Genomic DNA, 20,137 nt, shown 5'->3' with positions numbered 1-20,137 from the left:
CCTCAAATCTTCCTAAAACCCTTTTCTTGGGCTGGGGATGTGGCTCAGAGGTGGAGCACTCGCCTAGCATGCGTGAGGCACTGGGTTCGACCCTCAGCACCACGTAAATGTAAAATAAAGATATTGCGTTCACCTATAGCTAAAAAATAAATACTTTAAAAAAAAAACCCTTTTCTTTATATATTTCCGTTGCTTAGAAAACAACTGACCCCCCCCCCACACACACACACACTTTCTAAAGAACTAACCAAACTCATTGTCCTGGAATTCTGAGGCAGTCAAGAAGAGTACTGGTATTCATATCCAACTCTGCTACTTGCTGTGTAATCATAGACAAGTTACTTAACTTCTATGCCTGTTTCCTCTTCTGTAATCAGACAATAATAGTACCTATTTAGTGAGTCTGTTGTGATGAGGAAATTAGACAATGAGTGTAAAGCACTCAACACACTGCTTGGAAAATAATAATTACTCAATAAATGTTGTTATAAGTTGACGTCTTTCTCAATATGGCTTTTCTTCTTACCTCTTCAAAATTATGGTAGTGCCTGCTCACTTATCTCACTGTTCTCCAACATCCTGGATGGGTTTTCCTGCCACTACAGCTTCATTCTATCTTTGTTTATCTGGATTGCTTTTTCTTGTATCACTTCTCTCCAAGTCCTAAACTTTTAGCCTCACCATAGCCACCATAAAGCCTTTGCTAATTAGACTTCATTCATGCATTCATTCCATTCATTCATTCTGATATCTGAATGCCTTCTATAGGTCATTCCCTCCCTTAAAGGCTACAGTGCTTCTGCCTGCACTAGTACAGTATTTAGCCAAATCACTTTGTGTCTAATCTCCCTTAACTATGGCTTATCTTAGGTTGCTAACCTCAATGCCCATTTGGTGATAACAATGATCACCCCCAATTAACTCAACCATGCCAGCAACTAAGGTTACCTGTATCTGGGAAGAAGTTGTTAGCCAGCTGCTGCTGCATCACCAACTGCTGGGGCTTCATGCACATGGAAGGTGGCATGGTACCCATGGGTTTCTGTGCTAGCACTGGCTGAGGGCTCTGCTGGGGCACCAAGCCTGCTTGCCCCCCATGCTGCCCACTTAGCATATGCCCTTGGTTGGACACCATGGACATAGATGGGGCCAGGCGCTGCTGGAGGGCATGAGCTGGTGTCTGGGTGGGCATCAGTGGTTGGCTCAAGCCTGGCTGTCGGGCACCTGCAAGACCTAGGGCAAGCTGCTGTTGGGGCCCAGCCAAACTAGAAGAGCCCTCATGTGGCAAAGGCAGGGCCTGGGCAGGGCCTGGTGTGGACAGTAGGGGATGTTGTTGTTGCTGCTGTTGCTGGGCAGGTTGCAGCTGTGCTGAAAGCTGCTGTTTCTTCTGCAGCTCCTTCTTTTCATGTTCCAACAGGTCCTCAATGAGCAGGGGCAACTCACTGGCAACCAGCGAGCTCTCCATCTTGTCCAGCTCATCCCCTGATGTTGCATGTCCACCAGGCAAGGTCAGGGCCCCACTCTCTAGCTCAAACTTTTCCAGTAGGGAGGATCCTCCTGGGCCACTCAAGGGGCTAGGAGTCAGCAAGTGGGCTGATGGTCCTCCTGTGGTCCCAAAGGAGCCCTTCTCAACTGTGTGCCCACTGCTGGAAAATGGTCCTGTGCCCATTCGGGTGTCCCGGGTACCCATCACACTCTGTCCTGGCTTCAGTCCTAGGCCAAGGGAAGTTGTAGCAGGTGCTGATTCTCCCTTGGGGGCAGTAATGGTGAACTGGCAAGGGGAAGGGTGGCGCCCACCTTCCTCCACCTTGGGCTTCACCTCAGGAAGTACAGATGCTATGCGGGGTTCAGATGCATCAGCAGCAGGGGGAGGGCGCTCCTCAGGGCCCAAGGGTCCTGGCTCAACCCCCCGCAGCAGGGCCTCCCGCTCAGCCTTCTCATTTGCTGACTCCACCAGTCTTAGGTGCTCATTAAAGATGTCCTTCTTGTCCCCTGTGTCCAGCTCAGGGTCAGTATATGCCAGTAGGTCAAACTCATCTCCATTGAGCAGGTCATCCAGGTGGGGATCATTGGTCTCCAGGTTTTCCAGGGTACCCAGCTCATCATCACCCTTGGCTACATCCACACCCAGACCCAAGTGAGCAAGCTCTTCATCATCCTCTAAGGCCTTGTGGGCATCAAAATCGTCGTCTAGTTCAGAATCCTCACAGGGTAATTTCCCAGTTTCTAGGGCCAGAGGAGGGGGACGGCCAAGCTCAGTGCTTGAGGGGGGACGGGTGACTAGCTCCAAACCAGCTGGCAAAGCCGGACTCTTGGTGTGGACCGTTGGATGAAGGCTATTGTTCAATTCAGGGGCTGGTGGAACAGAGGGTTTCTGTGGGGGAAGACCTGATATTGCCAGGCTTCGAAGTCCTTCAGGAGCTAATCGATGGGAATCTTCATTTACAGGGTAAAAACGGGGCCTCTGAGGGGGGCCCTGACCAGGAAATGGAGCCCCTCCAGGTCCTAGTCCTTTCTGTACATTGTGTCGCAACTCAATGAACTGAGCAGGACCAGCTGGACCAGGCACTGGCTCAGCAGGACCTGGTAGGCGGGTGGGAATTCCCGCCAAGGGAGAACCTAGTGCTTGACGGCCAAGTTCAGGTCCAGGAGTTGATGGAAAGCGAGTAGACATGGCAAGTCGCATGGAGGTTGCTGTTGTTGCCTGCTGCTGCTGCTGCTGCTGCCACAGTTGTTGCTGCTGTTGTTGCTGTAAGGGCAGGGATGCAGGATAGGGCCCTCGCTGATAGAAGGCCTGGGAGCCTCCCACCAGTTGCCTGGAAGAATATGTAACAGTCAGTGAGAGACAATCAGGATAGAGAGAGAGAACAGGACTTACTAGCAACATGAGGAAGGACAGAATTAAAGTAGTGAAGGGGATGGAATGACGAAAAAGTAAATGATACTGGAGAAGGACTGGTAAAAAAGGAAAATCAGAGTATACAATGGCGATAAAATATGTCCCCTTAGTTTATTCCCAGGGAACCCCTAGAGCCTCACCGGCTGTTCATGTCCAAAGAAGAAGGTGTGGCTGGTGGAGGTGGCCGAGATAGTCGTTCATCGGTAGGGAAGGCTCCAGGCCCAAGGATGGGGCCACCTAGCTTGCTCGGAGGTAACCCCACAAGGCTGCTCTTGTCCTAGAAGAGAGAAGTAGATGAAACTGGAGCCACTTCCATTTCCCTGGCCCTGCCACCCCATGCATGTTATTTACCTGGGCTCCAGTAAAAGGGGTCTGGCCTCGACTCAGCTGCTCAAAGGCAGGGCTGCTGGGCTCAGCACCCCAGCTGCCTGGGGGCCCTGCTGCACCTGCAGCCGCTGCAGCCGTTTCCTTCTCCTGCCGCAGGGTATTGCGCTGGATCTGCTGCCTAATTAGCAACTCCCGTAGCCGCTGGCGCTGTACAGAAAATGGAGAAAAGGAGTGAACCCATTCTATTCCAATCATGGGCCTGGCACAGAAGATATAGAGATAGGCAGGAGCTGGGGGGCAGAGCTCAGCTGTGGGATATTCACTCACCTGCCGTTGTTTCTCCAGTTCTGTCTGGCTGAGGTTGGACATGCCTGAGTCCTGGGTACCTGGGAGATCAGGTGCTGCCAAAGAGCTACTCATTGTAGACCCTGGGTCTTGCTTTTCAACTGGAGAGGTGATGCTTGCCCGCTGTGAGGCTCCATGGGACAGGTAGGAGAGGGATCCATCGGGTGCAGGTGGTGGCAGAACTGATGCAGGGCGTAGTGGGGACAGCCCATAACCCTCCCCTGTGGACCCACTGTTGGACCCCAGCGGACTGCCTGATGGATGGAAGTTCCCCGTGGCTACTGTGTAGTTTGTGCTTTGTGGCTTGCCCAAGGTGGGGCTGGGCCCAAAATGGCTGTTGATCCCATGGGGTGGAGGGAGACCAGGCTGAGGGACAGGGGGCTTTAGGGAAGGCTCCCCTACTGCCTGAGGGAAAGTAAAACGCATGGGAGAGGGGGTGCCCACAAATGCACCCGTTCCAGGGGAGCGGGCGAAATTGGGGGGCTGTCCACTTGGGACCTTGGCATGGAGCTCACCTGCTGGCCCTGAGGGCAGGGCTGCTGGGAAGCCCCCCGCCCCCAGAGGAGTGTGGGCTAGAGGCCCAGCCTTAAAGGCAACTTCAGGGGGCTGGGGTCGGGGTGGCTTATGCAAAGGGGCAAATGGGTCACGGGACTGAGGGCGTGAGGGTGGGCGAGAATAAGGGTCAGGGGACTGGAAGCGAGGGGTAACAGGGGATGGGCAGAAAGCTTCAGCAGACAGAGGACGAGGAGTTAATGGGGACTGGGAGCTGGACTGGGACTGAGGACTGGCGGGCACTCGGGAGAAAGGGTCAGAGGGCAGTGAGCGAGGGGGCAGGGCACAGCAGCTCTCAGGAGGTGGTGGCTGGGGCCGAGGAGTCAATGGGGGCTGGGCATATGGATCAGGGTAGGGACTAGGGCGAAAGATGTCTGGGTGACTGGGAGGAGAAGGGGCCAAAGCCTGGGAAGAGGGTGGCTCCTGAGGCCGTAGGCCCAGACCTGGGCTCTGGGGCTCTACCTGAGATGCCCGAGGGGTCAGGGGGGCTTTGAAGACATCAGGTGCCTTCAACTCCAGGCCACCCAGGTGAGGGCCTGAGGAGGGTGAGTCAACAAAGCCCAGGTTTTGTGGTCCATAGCTAGGAGAGGATGCCCCAAGTTCTTCTTTCTTCACCTCTAGGGCCTTCCGGGACTCCCCAAAAGATGGGGGTGAGAGCAAGGGCTCAGAAGCCTTGCCTCCCACTACTCCTGGGCTCTCAGGGACAGCCAGGTTGTCCAGTGAGGGGCAGCGGGGTTTGAGGAAGGGGTCAGGCGTGGAGGGCTGATGTCGAGGGGTGCCAGGTGGGGTAGTGCGGAATTCTCCTGGCTGACCAGTCCCAGGACGAGATGAGGCGCCCAACATCGGGGGCTGCGCAGGGGCCCCAGTCGTACTCGGATAGGGGGGATAAGTGGGTGGTGCCACAGGGAAGCGGGGCTCCAGGGTGTAGGCAGGGGCCAGTCCAAAGGGGTCCTGCGAAGGCACTTGGGCAGGCACCTGGGGCGGGAGCTTGAGGAAGAGCTCACCGGGCGAGTCGGGGCCGGGCACCGTGCCCACTGGTGGCTTCAGGAACCCGTCCGCAGAGGTAGACAAGCCGGCGGGGGTAGTGGGACTGCCAATGAAAATGGTGGGGGCCGCGGCAGGGGGCGGACTGCCCAGTGCTCCTGGCTGAGGGGGAATGCGGAGATGAAGGGCCGGTCGATCAGTCTTACGGGCTATGTCGCCCACCTTGGTCTGCTTGTTGATCTGGCTCTCAGCCTGCTACAGGGAGAGACCAGGCACAGAGCAGTCAGGCTGCTGTAAGCAGGCCCCATGACCCTAGATGGGCCATCCACTATGGGATTTCAATGACTTGGACCGGCCCAGCCCCAACTCACCTTCTGCACCTTGTTGATGCGGTGAGCCGCTCTGTTATCTTTGGCCTTTTGCTGAGGAATGTAAGACACAACATAGGCCTAGCACTGAGTCTCAAACTTAATCCTCATCCCTCATGATGTAACTCACACTCCCTACCCATAAGCTGGTCCCTCTTGGCCCAGCTTCTTTAGGGATAGGGAATGGAAAGATCTATGGTAAATATTCCATAGATACCTCCCCTCCACCTCAATTCCAAGGCTGGCCCATGCTCCTTTCTGTCTCACCAGATAGGGGGCTTTGTCAGCAGCTGGAACCTTTCTCCAGAGCTTCATGATTTGTTTGCAACGGTTAGACCAATCTGGAGGGCAGAGGGATTGAGTCAGAGACTTAGCAGCTGACCGCTCCACCTGCCAGGCTGCCAAGTTGTTTCCCTTGCCCTTGACCCACAGGTACCTGGGTAATCTTGCTTGAGATTTGGAAAGTTAATGTTGGCATAGAGCACAGGTGAGATGGTAGAGAGCTGGCCCAACTCCTCGTCCTTCTCCCAGCGCTGCAGATTCCGTTGATTATAGGAGAGCCCGTCGCCCTCACCCTCTGTGGTGGGGGTGGTGGGGGTGGAGGGTGTGGTGCCCCCTGAGCCTGTCCAAGGGCTGTCTGGCTCACCGGGTTCTGGGCTAAAGAAGCCCCCGCGCTCCCTGGGGCGCAGGGGCAGAGAGTCACAGTGGGCAGGGATGCCAAGTCCCCCACCAGGCCACCGCCCTGCCCCAATAGAGGAAGGACATTAACAAGGGAATGAAAAGAGCAGGGGAAGTATTGCTATAGTGACCCAGAAGTCCAAGCCAAGATATGGACCTAGTTGGAGGGAAAGGATAACAGGAACTGCCCACAGAGATTAAGCATAGATACCAACCTAGAATCCAAGAACGGGGACTGACAGAGGCCCGGATAGGAGTCCATTGGGCTGCTGGAGGGGAGATTGACCAGAGGGAGTCCACCTACAAGAGGGATAGGATCAGAGAAAAGGGAGTGACTGGACTACTCTGGGAGCAAGCTTATTTATCCCTTGGCCACTCCCCACTCCATATCACCTTGGATAAAGGGCCTCTGCAGTGGCGTACGGCTGCCTTCTAGGCCAGGGGTTCCACAGCCCAGATGCTGCTCTCGTTCAGAACCCAGGACATCCTTGAAGAGCTGCTGCAGATCCTTGGACTCCATCTTGGGCAGTTCTGTGGGGGAATGATAAAGGATGCTGCTGAGGAAGAAGGGAAGGGTCACCACAGGTCAACAAATGGTCATGGCCAGAGAGGGTACCCAGGACTTCCCACCAGAGAAGATCATCCCATGAGTGGGACATGAAAAAATACAACCCTTATAAGCCTCACCTTCTGTAGGAATCCTGTCTAAGTCAGAGCTAAGCATCCCTTCACCTGGGGTGCCTGGCTTCTCAGGGTCACTGGGCACAGGGGATGCCTTTACACCTCCATCCTCAGGTCCTGCAATTATCAGGAGAAACCCATCAGCCAAGGCCATGGAGATATGAAGGTACCACACTGGCCATCCTGAACTGCAGAAAGGTATGGAACAACTTCCAGCCTCCAACCCTGACAGTGCTCAAGGGCAGAGCTAACTGACAGAAGCACAGTCCACCCAGCGGCCCTTACCTGGTATATCAGCCATGCCCTCGGGGCCACGGGATTCTTCATCTGCAACATCTGGACCATCATCTCCTATAAGCAATAGGCCCCACTCCAATCAGAGATGCGTTATTCTCCAGCTTCACCAGCCAGGGCCTTTGGCATACCCTTAACTGCTGGAGGCTAGCCCCTTCCCTGGCAAACACCCACCAGCTCCTAAGCAAAAGGCAAGTTGGATCCCCTCAGATCATTTCACTCATAAAGAACTAACCTTTCTGTGAAGTGGTGAGCTCCTTCCTATCTGAGCCTCCATCCCCACGGGCTTTTGGGGTTCCTAGCCCAAAGGTTGGCCGGCTCACCCCAACTGCAAAAAGGGCCTTCCGGCTCAGGTCCAGCAGCTCCTTCCCAAAGAAGGCTTCCTATGATAGGAGTCAGAAGAAACAGGCTCTTGATGCCTTACATGTACAGATACCTCCCTTGCCCCTCAGAGCCTGAGACCCACCTGCAGGTAAACAGGGAACATATCCTCTAGTTTGCTTTTCTTGCGCCCTCGCCGCTGCTGCTTCTTCTTCTCATCCCCATCAGCGAGGTTCTGTTCCATGGAGCCCTCTGCAGGCAGATCAGTAGGCATCACTGTGGACAGAATGAGAAGGCTCTGGATCTCTGGGAACACTGGGTATCGTGTACCCAACTGGACTAAAAAATACTTTCTACCTACTCTCTCCCCTAAAATCAACTGGGCCCAACACCCACTTGGCCCTTGCAGCAAGTCCCCACCCTGGGCCTCCCTGGCATTGTTCTGTGGGTGCTATGATCCCCACCTTCTCCCAGGCCCCACTGGTGCCCTCACCCGTCTCACCCTCGTCGGGCTGCCCATCCCCACTCAACACCTCCGTCTGTGCAGCAGGCCCCTTTTTCACGCGTGTGTGGGATTTCCGTTGTCGCACCATGAAACCACCAATGCCTATGAGGAGGTGGAGCTGAGGATAAGTAGCCGCTGAGGGACCTGTTAAACTGTCCTTCCCATCCCACCTCCCCATCCCAGGGCCTTACCAGGCCGATAGGGTTTGCGCTTGCGTTTTTTGCTTTCTTCAGTCTCTTCTTTGCCAGGTTCCACATCAGGGCTTGCAGGGCCCTCTAGTTTAATTTCACACTCCATGTGTTCCACACCACCTGCATATGATGACAGAGGCGACGGAGGTAGATCAGAGGCATGGGCCCGTTTACCCTTGTTATCCTGCCCCAGAGAACCTAGTACCTTGCCACAGAATCACCTAGATAAGACCAACAGTGCTGGAAGGTGACTTGGAGTAGCAACATGGACCCCACTCAATAGCCCAACTCCCGTGTGTTCCCTGAGATTTCTGGCCCAACCTTCACCCTTGAGCAGCTCGTCGGTATCCAGGTCCCCATCCTTCTTGTCATCAGGGCCAAGGGCATCAGAGGGCTCAGAACCCTCCAGCCCTGCTTCGCCTGGGAGGCCCAGACGGCCTCGCCTCTGGCGCCGCTTGTGCAGTGGTGACATGGTCAGGTTACGCAGCACAGCCATGCCTGTTTCTGTCAGCCACACACCTTCGAAGCGAAAGTACTGGGGCTCTGTACAAGGAGGAAAAGTATGTGAGCTGTGGACAGAAGCCCAAGGGAAACTAGAACTCCAAGTTTCAACCTATGTCTCCTGCTGAGACAAAAAGCAGACAAAAAGTCCACCCTGGGATCTGAGGGCTAGGGAAAAAAGTCCAAAAAGGGGCACTGATTGAAGCCTGAGTTCTCTGTCAGTGACCCAGGGGAATCTAGAGAGGGGACTGCCATTGCAGAAGCCTGACTTTACTCAGGATTAACCCCAATTTCACCAATTAGATTCTCTAGCTGTCCAGGGACCAAAAGGGTCCCTACTTACTGACTGCCAGCACATAGTACCCCAGATGCCAGAAGTAGTATCCACATCATGATGGAAGAGATGGTCCCCAACCCATTCAAGGAGGAAGAAAGAGTTGTGCTCTCTAGAGATAAAATTCTGGGAGTAAAGATAGGTCATATTTCCTGGTAAACAGAACAATGTTCAATAAACTGGAGGTACTTTGCTTCTAGTCATAAATTTGCCACTAACTTACTAGGAGACTATGGGCAGGACACTCAACCTCCCTGGATCTACCTTCTCCTCTTAAAATGAGAAAATGATGGGGCTGAGGCTGAAGCTCAGTGGTAAAGTGCTTGCCTGGCATGTGTGAGGCACTGGGTTCAATCCTCAGCACCACAAAAACATCTACGACTAAATAAACATTTTTAAAAAATAAAAATAAAATGAGAAAATTAAGTTAGGGGGTTGGAGCTAAAGTGTGTGGTACTGAAGGTTTCCTCTGGCATGCAAAATTTCTGGGACTCACCTGGCTCTTTCACCTTCATAGGCACCAACTCTGGAGGGGCAACAGGCACTGTGGAGGGAAGAACCAAGCAGGTAGCTTAGGCACTGTCCTAAAACCAAATACCCATATTTTGTCTCCTCCTTGCCCCCCCAGCAACTGGTACTCACCCACAGGCTTTACCACATAGGGCTGGCAGGAGACACAGTCAAAGCCCTCATCAGCTGCCTGCTCCACATCATCCTCAGTGAGTAGGCTCTGGCAGCGAGCATGCATCCACCTGGGAGAACAGAGACAAGACAGGGGTGATGAGAGCACAGGCAATGCCAGGCTGACAACAGAGAAGTGGGACTGACACAAGGGTAAAGGGATGCTCTCACCGTTCACAATGGCGGCATTGAATTAACAGGTCCTCTTCAACATATGGTGCATGACAGATAGGGCAGGTTACCAGGCTGGCACAGGGCCCACAGTGTGTATAGCTATTCTGCCATTCACAGTGGAAGCCAGGGGAAGCGGCCCCACACTGCATACAAGACACACACCTGATGGAGTAGAAAGATAGACCCTCAACACCTAACCTACCCAAGTCAAGGAAAGGCACCCCCCTCAGAGAACCAAATAAGCAGCATGCCTCCTAAATTCAATCTCTGTCACATATGCAACATCACACCCATTCTAACATCTAAGGCCCAAATGCCCCATCCTCTCAAGCCCCAGGCTCCTCAGAAGACCCAGGTCTCCTTACCACTTGCACTTCCAGCCACCCTTGGGCACGGTGAGCAGTGGGGGGTCCAGGCAGTATGTGTGGTAACTAATGTCACAGTCATCACAGAGCAGCAGACGTGAAGGGTCAGAGGCCTGGCCACACACCTCACACACGATACACTCCACACAACGCCAGCCCTTTAGCAGCATCACCTTAGTAATCTAGTGTAATGTAAAAGAGGGGGATTTCTTGGGGTGTGAAGGAGGAGGGGGACTTATATTGATGGGGCTGGAGGAACCCCAGTACAAGTCAGACTTCCACTTGAGCACAGGTAGGCTTATACAGAGCACCCTCACCCCTGAAAACGGTGACTCTAAACAGGCTTCCTGGGATCTCTGTCAATCACAGAACAGCCTCACCAGCTACTACCTCACAACAAGTGTGGAAAAGCAATCCTTCACTAGTCAGAAAACCACACTTGCCTCAATTTTCTTGAATATTTAGAACCTGTTACTAAAACAAGTGCTAACCATGAATTAAATCATAAATTAATATTATTGACAAACTAAAAATGACCATACACACTTAGATCAAAACACTGCTTTCTCTTTGTGGAGACATCTTATAGTTTGATTTTATATTATAACTCCAGACTACACCATGATTTATACTAGTAAAGTTGTCATTGTTTAATGTAATGGATTGAATTATGCCACCACGTTTTGGTCTACCACAAAGAAACTATAAAGTCTTCCATAATTTCCAAAAGACTTTTCACCAAAATAAACTTAATAGCCCCGGGTGACTGATGAATAACTTCCAGAGCAATGGTCATTTTAAGAGGTACTGTGGCCAGGGCAGGAGATTAAGTAAGAAAGAACTGACCCTGTTCCCTAGTCCACACCTCTTGGGTCCTGAACTCACCTTGCTGTTGACACAGTAAGGGTGATAGCACTGAGAGCACTGTGAACAGGCCAGGAGGTGGCCCTCTGCCCCCCGACCAAAGCTGCCACATACCACACACATGTCCTGTAGAAACAAAGAAGTCTCAATGTTCAAGCAGATCTCCTTATTTTGCCTGTCCCAGCTAACTACTAGAACACTTAACCTTAGACCAAGAAGCCAGGAAATCAGAAGCCCACTCCACAGTACTGTGACACTTACAGGGCCACCTCAGGACCCCAGCTCCTCCTTTTCAACCCTTAGGAACTATGCCTCCCTAGAATGTCTCACTCACCTAATAAGTAACTTGAGTTTATAAACTTCAGCATATGTAATGGTATGAAAAAATTATAGGAAGGTAAAATGGAATAAAGACTGGTCAGGGGAGAGTCACATATGTGATAGAAGTCTGTCTGCTTCAAGATTATTCAGGTGAGAACATATGTAAGCTCCCCCTAAACAATAAGCTTCGACAGGGCAAAGATCATTTTTGCCTTTCTTACTGCTACATGGAATTAATTTATTGTCCACTTACTTTCTTATTAGCTGGGTATCCCCAGCAATAGGTACATGATTTCCCCCATCTCACCAAAACACACACACACACACACACACATATACACTGCTGGGGATAAGACTACCACAAGTATAATACCTGCATTAGAACAAATTTGTCTGTGTTGGAAAAAAGAACCACAGTATTTTGCATGGTGTCATCATCTTCTTCCTCCTCCTCCTTGCTGGGAGAGCTATCAATATCAGCCACCTTATAGGCAGAGAGTTGTGAAAGTGAGGAAAATAAGTCTATCCCAAATAAGGTGTTTCCCTCTTTGGCACTGGGGAAGGAGGGGTGAACCCTTGGCTAGATGAAAGCCAGATGCCAGATCTAAGAGGAAGAACAATATCCCAACTCCCAATCTGGGCCTCAGCTCAATGGCAAGGATTTCAGAGCAGACTAGGGACCAAGTACACAGACAGGAGTACAAACTAGCCAGACAAACCTTAGGCTAACAGGCTAATAGGCTAGCATACAGGGGACTGGCATGATATAAAGGGTGTTTAATTTTGAAGGGGCCAGGTGAAGCATGCTTGAGGAATGGGAGTCCTCTCCTTACTACCAGAGTCTCAATGGAAGAAGTGGTTGATTTTAGCCGGGCCCGTCCTCTCCCTCGTCCTCCATGTGCTCCTCCTCGAGGCCGGCGTCTTCCTGGGAAACTACTGCTGCGACCCTGAGTGTGGGAAGAGGATGATTACAAGAAAAAGTCAAGGACTCGTGTGTTGGATCCACATGCTCAAAGAGAAGAGACAAATGACAGAGTATGACTAGTAATTAAACCCAGGAGCCCCACTTAGAGCAGGGAAAAGTCAAGCTCCCAAATATCAACAAGTAGTTGCTCTGGCCCACACCAATTACCCTCTTTCAAGAAAGAGTGACCAGGGGATTGGGGTTATGGTTCAGTGAGGGAGTGCTTGCCTAGCATGTATGAGGCACCAGGTTCAATCCTCAGTACCACAAAAAATATATATATATAAATAAAATAAAGGTACTGTGTCCATCTACAATTGAAATAAAAAAAAAAAAAGTGACCAACATGATCCAAGGAGACAAAATAGTGACTTGAGAGACCCAAGTTTCTGATTCCAGTTCTCCTACTAAGTGACCAAGAGCCTAGGTAAATCATCTGCCCACTCTATGTATCAGTATTCTCTTTAGTAAAATATGAAGTTGGACTAAAGCATCTCTACAAGCCTGGGATTCAGTAAACCAATTGTGAAGGTTATCAGTGGCAAATGACTGTACTTCTCACAGTATTGTGACCTTGACCACATACGGTGGCTGCATAGCCCCCTCACCTGTTTGATTCTGGAACGGGCTGGGGAGCTGCGCCGCCGCCCCTTGTCCCCCTCAGCTTTGCCTCCGCTGATAGCTGTCCCAGCATCACACAATAGTGAGTCATCAGTCTCTGGCAGTGAGTCGGTACAGAGTCGCAGGGAGCCCTCATCTCGAACTGGACTAACATCCGTAGATACCCCCAGCTCCATGGACAAGGAGCCACCCCCCTCAGGGTCAGGAGAACCCAGCAGGGGCTCTGAGCCAGGAAAACTGGCACTGGCATCGCCCTGGCTCAGATTAGAGATCTCATTAACAATGTCAGATTTGATGAGAGTGGGTGGTATGGGGGCCACTGGTACACGGGGCTCCTCTTGTTCTTCACAGGGTGATCCTTGCCCTGCCTGCTTGCATTCTGGGCCATAGACCTCCATAGGGGTCACAGGGGCCAGCTCCTCGGGGTCCAGGAGCACAGGGGAACCTTTAGGTTCACTAGCCAAACTGGCAGGGGTCTGTCCAGCCTCTGGCTGTGAACCAGGAGCATCAGTCCCATCCAGAGGCGCTGTGTCTTCCCCCAAGCCGGAGAAGTCATCTAGAGCTGGGGCAGGGCTAGGGGCAGGGCAGGAAAGGTCCCCCATGGGGGAAGGGAGAGGACTGGTGGCACTGGGTTCCAAGGCTGGGCACTCAGGTTCTGGGCCTTTCTCAGTCTCCATCTCGTGCAACTCAGCCTCATCTGAGATATCCATTGCCTTTCCCATGGGACTCAATGGGGAGGGAATGGACAGTGGCAGAGCAGGAGGGGAGCACTGGGAAGGAGGGGAGTCTGGAAGAGGGAGGGGATGCTGAAGAAGTGGAGAACACTGTGGAGCAAGCGGTTCCATCAGGATGGGAGAAGCAGGTCCCATTGGAGAGCCTGGAGATGGGGGAAGGATCATTGGGGGCACAGGCTCAGGGTCGGTGCAATTAGCTTCCGGTGGAGGGCTGATGGGTGTCTCTAGGATGGGGGCAGCCAATGGTGACTCAGAATCACTGTCCCCTTTGGCACCAAAGGGGTACTCTAACTCCCCCAAAGGAGACAGGGCTGGTGGGGCTGCAGCTGGAATAATGGGTGACAGTGGAGGAGGAAGAGGATCTGGGAGGAAGAAAAAAGAGAAGCTCTAGATTAGATGTGCCATAAAGAGTTAAGACTGTCCCAGAGTAAACAGGCACTAACCTCCCCTTACCTGATGGCATCAGCTGAGGTGACAAGGATGGCTCCCCTGATGGGGAAATGGGCATCTCCTCAGGTAGAGGGGATAGAGGTGGTTCCCCAGGCTCAGACAGGGCCGGCTCTCCAAGCAAGGGGGACAAGGGAGGCTCCCCAGGTGGGGGAAACAAGGGCAACTCCTCAGATGCAGGGCACAGGTGTGGGTCCTCAGGAGGCTGTTCAGGCTGAAGGGATCGGCATGGTTCCTCAAGCTGGGGGGTCAGGCCTGGCTCCTCAGGCATAGGCGACTGGTGGGGCTCCTCAGGCTGGAGGGTAAGCAATTCCTCAGGCTGAGGGGATAAGCATGGTTCCTCAGTCACAGGAGATAGGTGTAGTTTCTCAGGCTGAGAGGATAGACATGGCTCCTCAAGCACAGGGGACAAACATGGCTCCTCAGGCCGTGGGGACAGGTGCGGCTCCTCAGGCTGTGGGGACAGGTGCGGCTCCTCAGACCGTGGGGACAGGTGCAGCTCCTTAGGCTGGGGACAGAGTCTCGGCTCCTCAGGCTGCAGGGACAGGTGCAGCTTCTCAGACTGGGAACAAAGTTGGGGCTCCTCAGGCTGTGGGGACAGGTGTGGCTCCTCAGGCCGGGGGCAGAGTCTCAGCTCCTCAGGCAGTGGCGACAGGGGTGACTCCTCCGGTGGCAGGGACATGAGCGAGTCCTCCGGTGGTGGAGAAGCAGATAAATCTTCAGGTGGTGGAGATGTGGGCGAGTCCTCAGGTGGTGGGGATAGGCGTGAAGCCTCAGGTGGAGGTGACGTGGGGGACTCCTCAGGTGGAGGAGACAAGGGAGATTCCTCAGGTGGTGGGGACAGGCGTGACACCTCAGGTAGGGGGGATAAGTGTGATACCTCAGGCAGTGGAGACAGGCATGATACCTCAGGTGGGGGGGACATAGGTGAGTCTTCAGGTGGTGGAGACATGGGTGAGTCCTCAGGGGGTGGGGACAGGCGTGAAGCCTCAGGAGGTGGAGACAAGGGAGTCTCTTCAGGTGGAGGGGACAAGGGAGACTCTTCAAATGGTGGGAACAGACGAGATGCCTCAGGTGGTGGAGACATGGGTGACTCTTCAGGTGGAGGGGACATAGGTGACTCCTCAGGTGGTGGAGACAGGCGAGATGCCTCAGGTGGTGGGGAACTGGGCAATTCTTCAGGTGGGGGTGACAAGGGAGACTCCTCAAATGGTGGAGACAGGGGTGATGCTTCAGGTGGTGGGGACAAGGGCGTCTCAAGTGAGGGAGATGGGGGTGATGCTTCTGGTGGAGAGAAGGGCGACTCTTCCAGTGGAGAAAAAGGTGATGATTCAGGTGGGGGAGACAGAGGAGATTCTTCAGGCGGTGGGGAAAGGGGTGATTCCTCAGGTGGAGAGGACACTCGTGACATCTCAGGCGATGGGGAAGCAGGTGATTCCTCAGGCGGCGGGGACAGGCGTGAGGCTTCAGGAGGTGGGGACGTGGGTGATTCCTCAGGTGGTGGGGACAAGGGTGACTCCTCAGGTGGGGGCAGCAGTGGCATCTCCTCATTTAGGGTGGTCTCCAACCGGGACTCAGGTTGGGCCCCTGCTCTCCCTGCAGACACAACACACAAAACTCCCATCTAGCTCAGATTTACTGCACAGAAAGTAAAATGTTTAAAGCAAAGGAAAATCTGTTTCTTACCACAGAATAAAGGGGGATTAATTTCAGGGACCCTCAAACCCTACTCACCTAGTGGTTTGGCTTCACATTGCAGGGGCCCCGATTCCTTGGGTTGCATAGAGGTCACGTGCCCACCCTTTGGCTGCCCTTGGCATGCAACGCACAGAGCATCGGGCTCATCAGTGGGGATATCGCCAGGCTCTGGGGGTGAAAATCTGCAGAGGGTACAGGGGAGCAGGCACTGTGGCTCTCACCAGCTAACAATTCCTAGAGAGCACACTGGGGTGATGCGTGAATACTGTGGATTGTGCTGCCCCCTTTAGGGCTCTCCTCTAAAAGCCAATGCTTTAACATGGCCTCTGCCAATCTCAATCCTTCTGACCACCCCCCAATCCCAATCTCAACCAGTTCACACCACTTACCTGCTACAGACAGGAGAATGCTGCTCAGCAACAGAACTGATAGGTTGACCTCCCTGGGCTTTGTGACAGCGGTGACAGAGTGAGTAGTTCTCAAACCACTCAGAGTTGGGATTCAGCTCTGCTGAACCTGTTCCACAGGCCCGGCATACCCGACATGCCTAGAAGGGAATAGGCAAAACAGGCATTGGTCAAACTGACAGAACTGGTCACCATAGGAATACTCTAGGGATGCTGTAGAGGCAGAATCAGAGACACTCACCTTACACTTCCAAGAGTGAGCAGGCAGTTCCTCCATGGGTGGTTTTAAGCAGAAGGTATGATATCCTTTGTCACAAGTCTCACAGACCAACATCTTAGAGTCATTCCCAGGTTTCCTGCAGGGGTGCAGGGCACATTATGAGGTCCTACCTGCCCTCATTTTCTACCTTAGCCCGTGTTCTGCTTCCCTCTTGTCTTCCTAGTCTTACCTGCAGGCTTGGCACACTTTGCATTCAGGGCACTGCCAGCCAGCACGCTTGCGGGGAGTCAAAGCAGTATCCAAGCAGGCCCCATGATAGTGATGCCCACAGCTGGTACAGAAGAACAGGTCACATAATTCCCCTGGTCCCTCACATACTGCACAGTGAGCCTCCTCTGCAGAGGGAAGAGACAGACAACACAGGTCAGCTGCAGATTCCTTACCAGGTACATAACAGGTATTCCATGGGCACAGAATAAATGTATAACATAGTTTACTGAGTACTGGCTCAAAATATGCCAGGTACTATTCTAGGCACTGTGGACACTATGGTAAATGAGACAAGCAAATACCCCATGCTCACAAAGTTCACACATATTTTAGTGGGGCAGACTGATGGTGTATAATTACAGATTTGAGAAGTGCTCTACAGAATACCAAAATGTGAGGCAGACTTGGCCCCTCATTTGCTCTCTGTCCAAAGGATAAGATTTCTCACCCAGATGTGCAGCCCCCTCACTGTGTTCCGGGCAAAGCAGTTGCAGTGTTTTCATGGATAAGAAAGAACCGCTGGCAGTTGCACAGGGGAAATGGTAAAGCCGTGGACATCCAGGAGAACGGCAAGGGATGGAGGCACCGAGCCTGGTGCAGTGGGAGCAACGCTGCCAGGAAGAACACAAATCCTCAGACCAGCCAGTTTTCTATAGACGAGCAGTTTTAAGTACTAACTCTGCCCCAGTATGTCTACCATCCTTCTCATTCTACCCTAACTCTCAGAATCCCACCAGCCATTCCCACTCTCTCCAAGCCCAGCCCTGCTTTCCCCTCTGCAATCCCCTAGCCTTAGCTCTACCTGTGAGATCCCTGAGAAGATGGCCTTGTCCACACCACATAGTTCTGGGCCCTCTTGCCCCCAAACGCCTGCTGACCATGCAGCACACCAATGGTGTGCCCAGAAGGACCCTTTACAGGTGGGAAGAGATAAACAAAAAGGAAAGAGTTAATAAGATGACTCCTGGCTTATGACTACCCACCCTTTACGTGGTTTTCTGCCCTACTCTCCCTCACTTACCTCCAGGTTCTCCTAGGTGGGCAGGTGTAAGGCCCTCAGGGAAACCAATCTGTGATAGATCCTCACTGGGAAGCACTGCCTCACTGGGTCCTGGGTTCCCCCCAGGTAACACCACGGGAGACCGGGGCCAGTCAAATGGCAACTCAAAGCGTTGCAGTTCCCGCTGCCCATGAAGACTTGGCTCCCCGCAGTTACAGAGAGCACAGCGCCGCACTGGACCCCCGCTGTGGAGACACAAGCATCAGCACCATGCTAGGCTCCTGGCACCCCAGGAACTGGCATGCCCATGCATCCCAAATACTCATTTTTTTTTTTAAATCTTCTTCCTTAAAGCCCCAAACTCTCAAATCAAATTCTTATGAGCCCTTACATCCTTGTTTCTCCCAAATGAGTTACCTGCAGCCCTGGGGTGGCTCCTGAAGTCTGGGACTCCCAGAACTGGGGACAGACACCTCCCCCACATGTGGATTGGGAAGGTCTGGCTCAGTGGCACCTGGCTCCTCGGAGGCTGCAGGTCCATCAGCTGAATGAACAGAAAGAGCGGCACGCATATTTAATACTAAGTCCACTCACCAGACCATGAGATTATCTAAAACCCACACTGGACCAGAGAGATGGTATTTTGATTTTTGTCTCGAAGAACAAAGTCCTTCAATTAGTTGTCTATTACTCAGATTTAATTCACGTCCTTGTGCCAGGGCCAGAAATACAAGGTTGCCACAAAGAGCTAAAAGCTTTCAGCAAACCCAAAACTTGCCCTACTCACCTGCCGGTTCTGAATCTTTATCCTCACCAGGCGACTTCTGGCTGTCCATCCCTCTCTCCGACGGGGCAGGGCCCTCTCGGGGAGACCTGTTAGTGTCAAGAGATATCTGTGTATCCAGTAAATCTCCCCTAAAGCCCTTGCCCAAAAATCCTAGGAGGAAGTCAGCTAATGGTATCCAGACCCTACAGATATCAGAACCAAGTCTTACCTACAAACTCCCAAATTAATGACAAGGAAAATCATTCTTCCTAACCTTATCCCACTTTCTCCCCAGATAAACACATACCCTCTTCTCCCACTCTAGACTCTCAGGGGATCTATTCCATTTTCCCATTTCTAGCCACCTCTATAACCCAGGGCAATAGTATTTAACTAGAAGCACATCCAATTTACACCTAGTACCACCCTTTGCCTCATCTGATTTCTTATGAGTCCTATCCCCTGTCCTTTTTCCTCATGTCAACCACCATCCTAAGGCCTGTCAGTGCCAACTTAGGGGTAATTTTGACCCTGAAGTCTGAGTCCAGCCAAAATCCCTCTCCCAGAGCCAGAGTCCCAAGGTCTTGCAAGAAATAGGGCCCACTACAAGAACTAAAGTCTAGCTGTGGATGGATCTCTCCCACTTCCACTAGTCTCAACCAGGACAACTCAATCCCAACAGAAGAAACCCCAATATCCACTCAAATGCTCTGCCCTTGCCCTAACTAAACCCTGGGTCTCACCCAGCCTGAAGGCCTCAGATCGTTGCCCTTAACAACGCCAACTGCCCTTCCTCCTGAGATGTTCCCAGTAGTTAACAGAAGTGGGCCTGAAGAGTTACTGAGCATGTGTAGGCAGGTCTGAGGCTAAGCATGCTGGGAGTTGTAGTCTCAGGAAGCACATTGCCACTTGGAGGAGTTCTAAATGGGGCAGGACATAGCAGAGCAGAGCAGTTTCCTTCCTCTTCCGGCAAAGAGGGTTTCCACACAAACTGGGTGTGTGTCTGTGTGTGTGTGTGTAAGTAACGGTCCCCAGTCCCCCTTCTAAGATATACCAGCCTGTACCAGAGTCATACAAAACACACTAAAGTTGTACCAAAAAAAAAAAAAAGTTGAAACACACCTTTGAGCATATTTTCCTTTACCTCGGAGGGAACTAAGCATAGTACAAAAACAAACAGGAGTAAAGAATAAGAAGAATTACAAAGATGAGCAATAGGAAAGGGACCCTATAGAAGAAAGGAGAAAGGGACAGGTACCATAAACTGTTAGTGAGAAGGGTAGACCGTTCTCTTAATTAGAGATTAAGAGATGGAGTATGAGAGTCCTAAAAAAAGAATTGCAAGTAATAAGAGTCTGAGAAATTCATCTCCCACCTTTTTCACTCCTCTTTTTTAACAACAGTGACTAGATCAAACTTAATAAGAACAACCCTGTCCTCTCAAACTGTATGGCAAATCCCCCAGTCAACAATTTAGGATTCAATGACAGGGGAACTCTCAAAGATGCTCAAGATTGGGAAATCAATTCCCTAATTACCAAGTTATCAGTCCCTCCTTTCCTAAGATCACACTTCCTTTTCCAGATGCTGGAAATGCTTCTCCTGAGCCATTTCCCCCACCACTC

General features: G+C 52.2%; 1 protein-coding gene across 9 annotated transcripts in view; it reads right to left on the bottom strand.

Moving 5' to 3' along the window:
* Window positions 1–20,137, bottom strand: part of Kmt2d (lysine methyltransferase 2D) — a 40,124-nt gene that overhangs the window by 14,912 nt on the left and 5,075 nt on the right. For 2 of the 9 annotated variants that reach the window (XM_077798251.1, XM_026406994.2), the window contains exons 2-35: window positions 18,534–18,619; window positions 18,164–18,290; window positions 17,768–17,991; window positions 17,549–17,658; window positions 17,195–17,357; window positions 16,706–16,871; window positions 16,498–16,612; window positions 16,239–16,396; window positions 15,886–16,031; window positions 14,158–15,747; window positions 12,958–14,066; window positions 12,219–12,332; window positions 11,759–11,869; window positions 11,086–11,190; window positions 10,201–10,382; window positions 9,833–9,997; window positions 9,623–9,732; window positions 9,477–9,524; window positions 8,467–8,688; window positions 8,146–8,265; window positions 7,943–8,056; window positions 7,595–7,725; window positions 7,364–7,511; window positions 7,120–7,185; window positions 6,841–6,951; window positions 6,547–6,684; window positions 6,369–6,453; window positions 5,912–6,153; window positions 5,743–5,816; window positions 5,479–5,529; window positions 3,554–5,362; window positions 3,251–3,433; window positions 3,040–3,176; window positions 949–2,816 (exon numbers count right to left, since the gene is read on the bottom strand). In XM_077798251.1, coding sequence (XP_077654377.1) covers window positions 949–2,816; window positions 3,040–3,176; window positions 3,251–3,433; window positions 3,554–5,362; window positions 5,479–5,529; window positions 5,743–5,816; window positions 5,912–6,153; window positions 6,369–6,453; window positions 6,547–6,684; window positions 6,841–6,951; window positions 7,120–7,185; window positions 7,364–7,511; window positions 7,595–7,725; window positions 7,943–8,056; window positions 8,146–8,265; window positions 8,467–8,688; window positions 9,477–9,524; window positions 9,623–9,732; window positions 9,833–9,997; window positions 10,201–10,382; window positions 11,086–11,190; window positions 11,759–11,869; window positions 12,219–12,332; window positions 12,958–14,066; window positions 14,158–15,747; window positions 15,886–16,031; window positions 16,239–16,396; window positions 16,498–16,612; window positions 16,706–16,871; window positions 17,195–17,357; window positions 17,549–17,658; window positions 17,768–17,991; window positions 18,164–18,290; window positions 18,534–18,582 — 10,291 coding nt within the window. In that variant the 5' untranslated portion in view covers window positions 18,583–18,619. The remainder of the gene's footprint in view (window positions 1–948; window positions 2,817–3,039; window positions 3,177–3,250; window positions 3,434–3,553; window positions 5,363–5,478; window positions 5,530–5,742; window positions 5,817–5,911; window positions 6,154–6,368; window positions 6,454–6,546; window positions 6,685–6,840; window positions 6,952–7,119; window positions 7,186–7,363; window positions 7,512–7,594; window positions 7,726–7,942; window positions 8,057–8,145; window positions 8,266–8,466; window positions 8,689–9,476; window positions 9,525–9,622; window positions 9,733–9,832; window positions 9,998–10,200; window positions 10,383–11,085; window positions 11,191–11,758; window positions 11,870–12,218; window positions 12,333–12,957; window positions 14,067–14,157; window positions 15,748–15,885; window positions 16,032–16,238; window positions 16,397–16,497; window positions 16,613–16,705; window positions 16,872–17,194; window positions 17,358–17,548; window positions 17,659–17,767; window positions 17,992–18,163; window positions 18,291–18,533; window positions 18,620–20,137) is intronic. The other 7 variants (XM_077798253.1, XM_077798252.1, XM_077798254.1 and 4 more) reach the window with 7 other exon arrangements.

Source organism: Urocitellus parryii, chromosome 5, assembly GCF_045843805.1.
Source record: "Urocitellus parryii isolate mUroPar1 chromosome 5, mUroPar1.hap1, whole genome shotgun sequence".
Taxonomy (NCBI): domain Eukaryota; kingdom Metazoa; phylum Chordata; class Mammalia; order Rodentia; family Sciuridae; genus Urocitellus; species Urocitellus parryii.
Note: the sequence above shows the minus strand (reverse complement) of the source record. Positions and strands in the feature narration are given on the sequence as shown.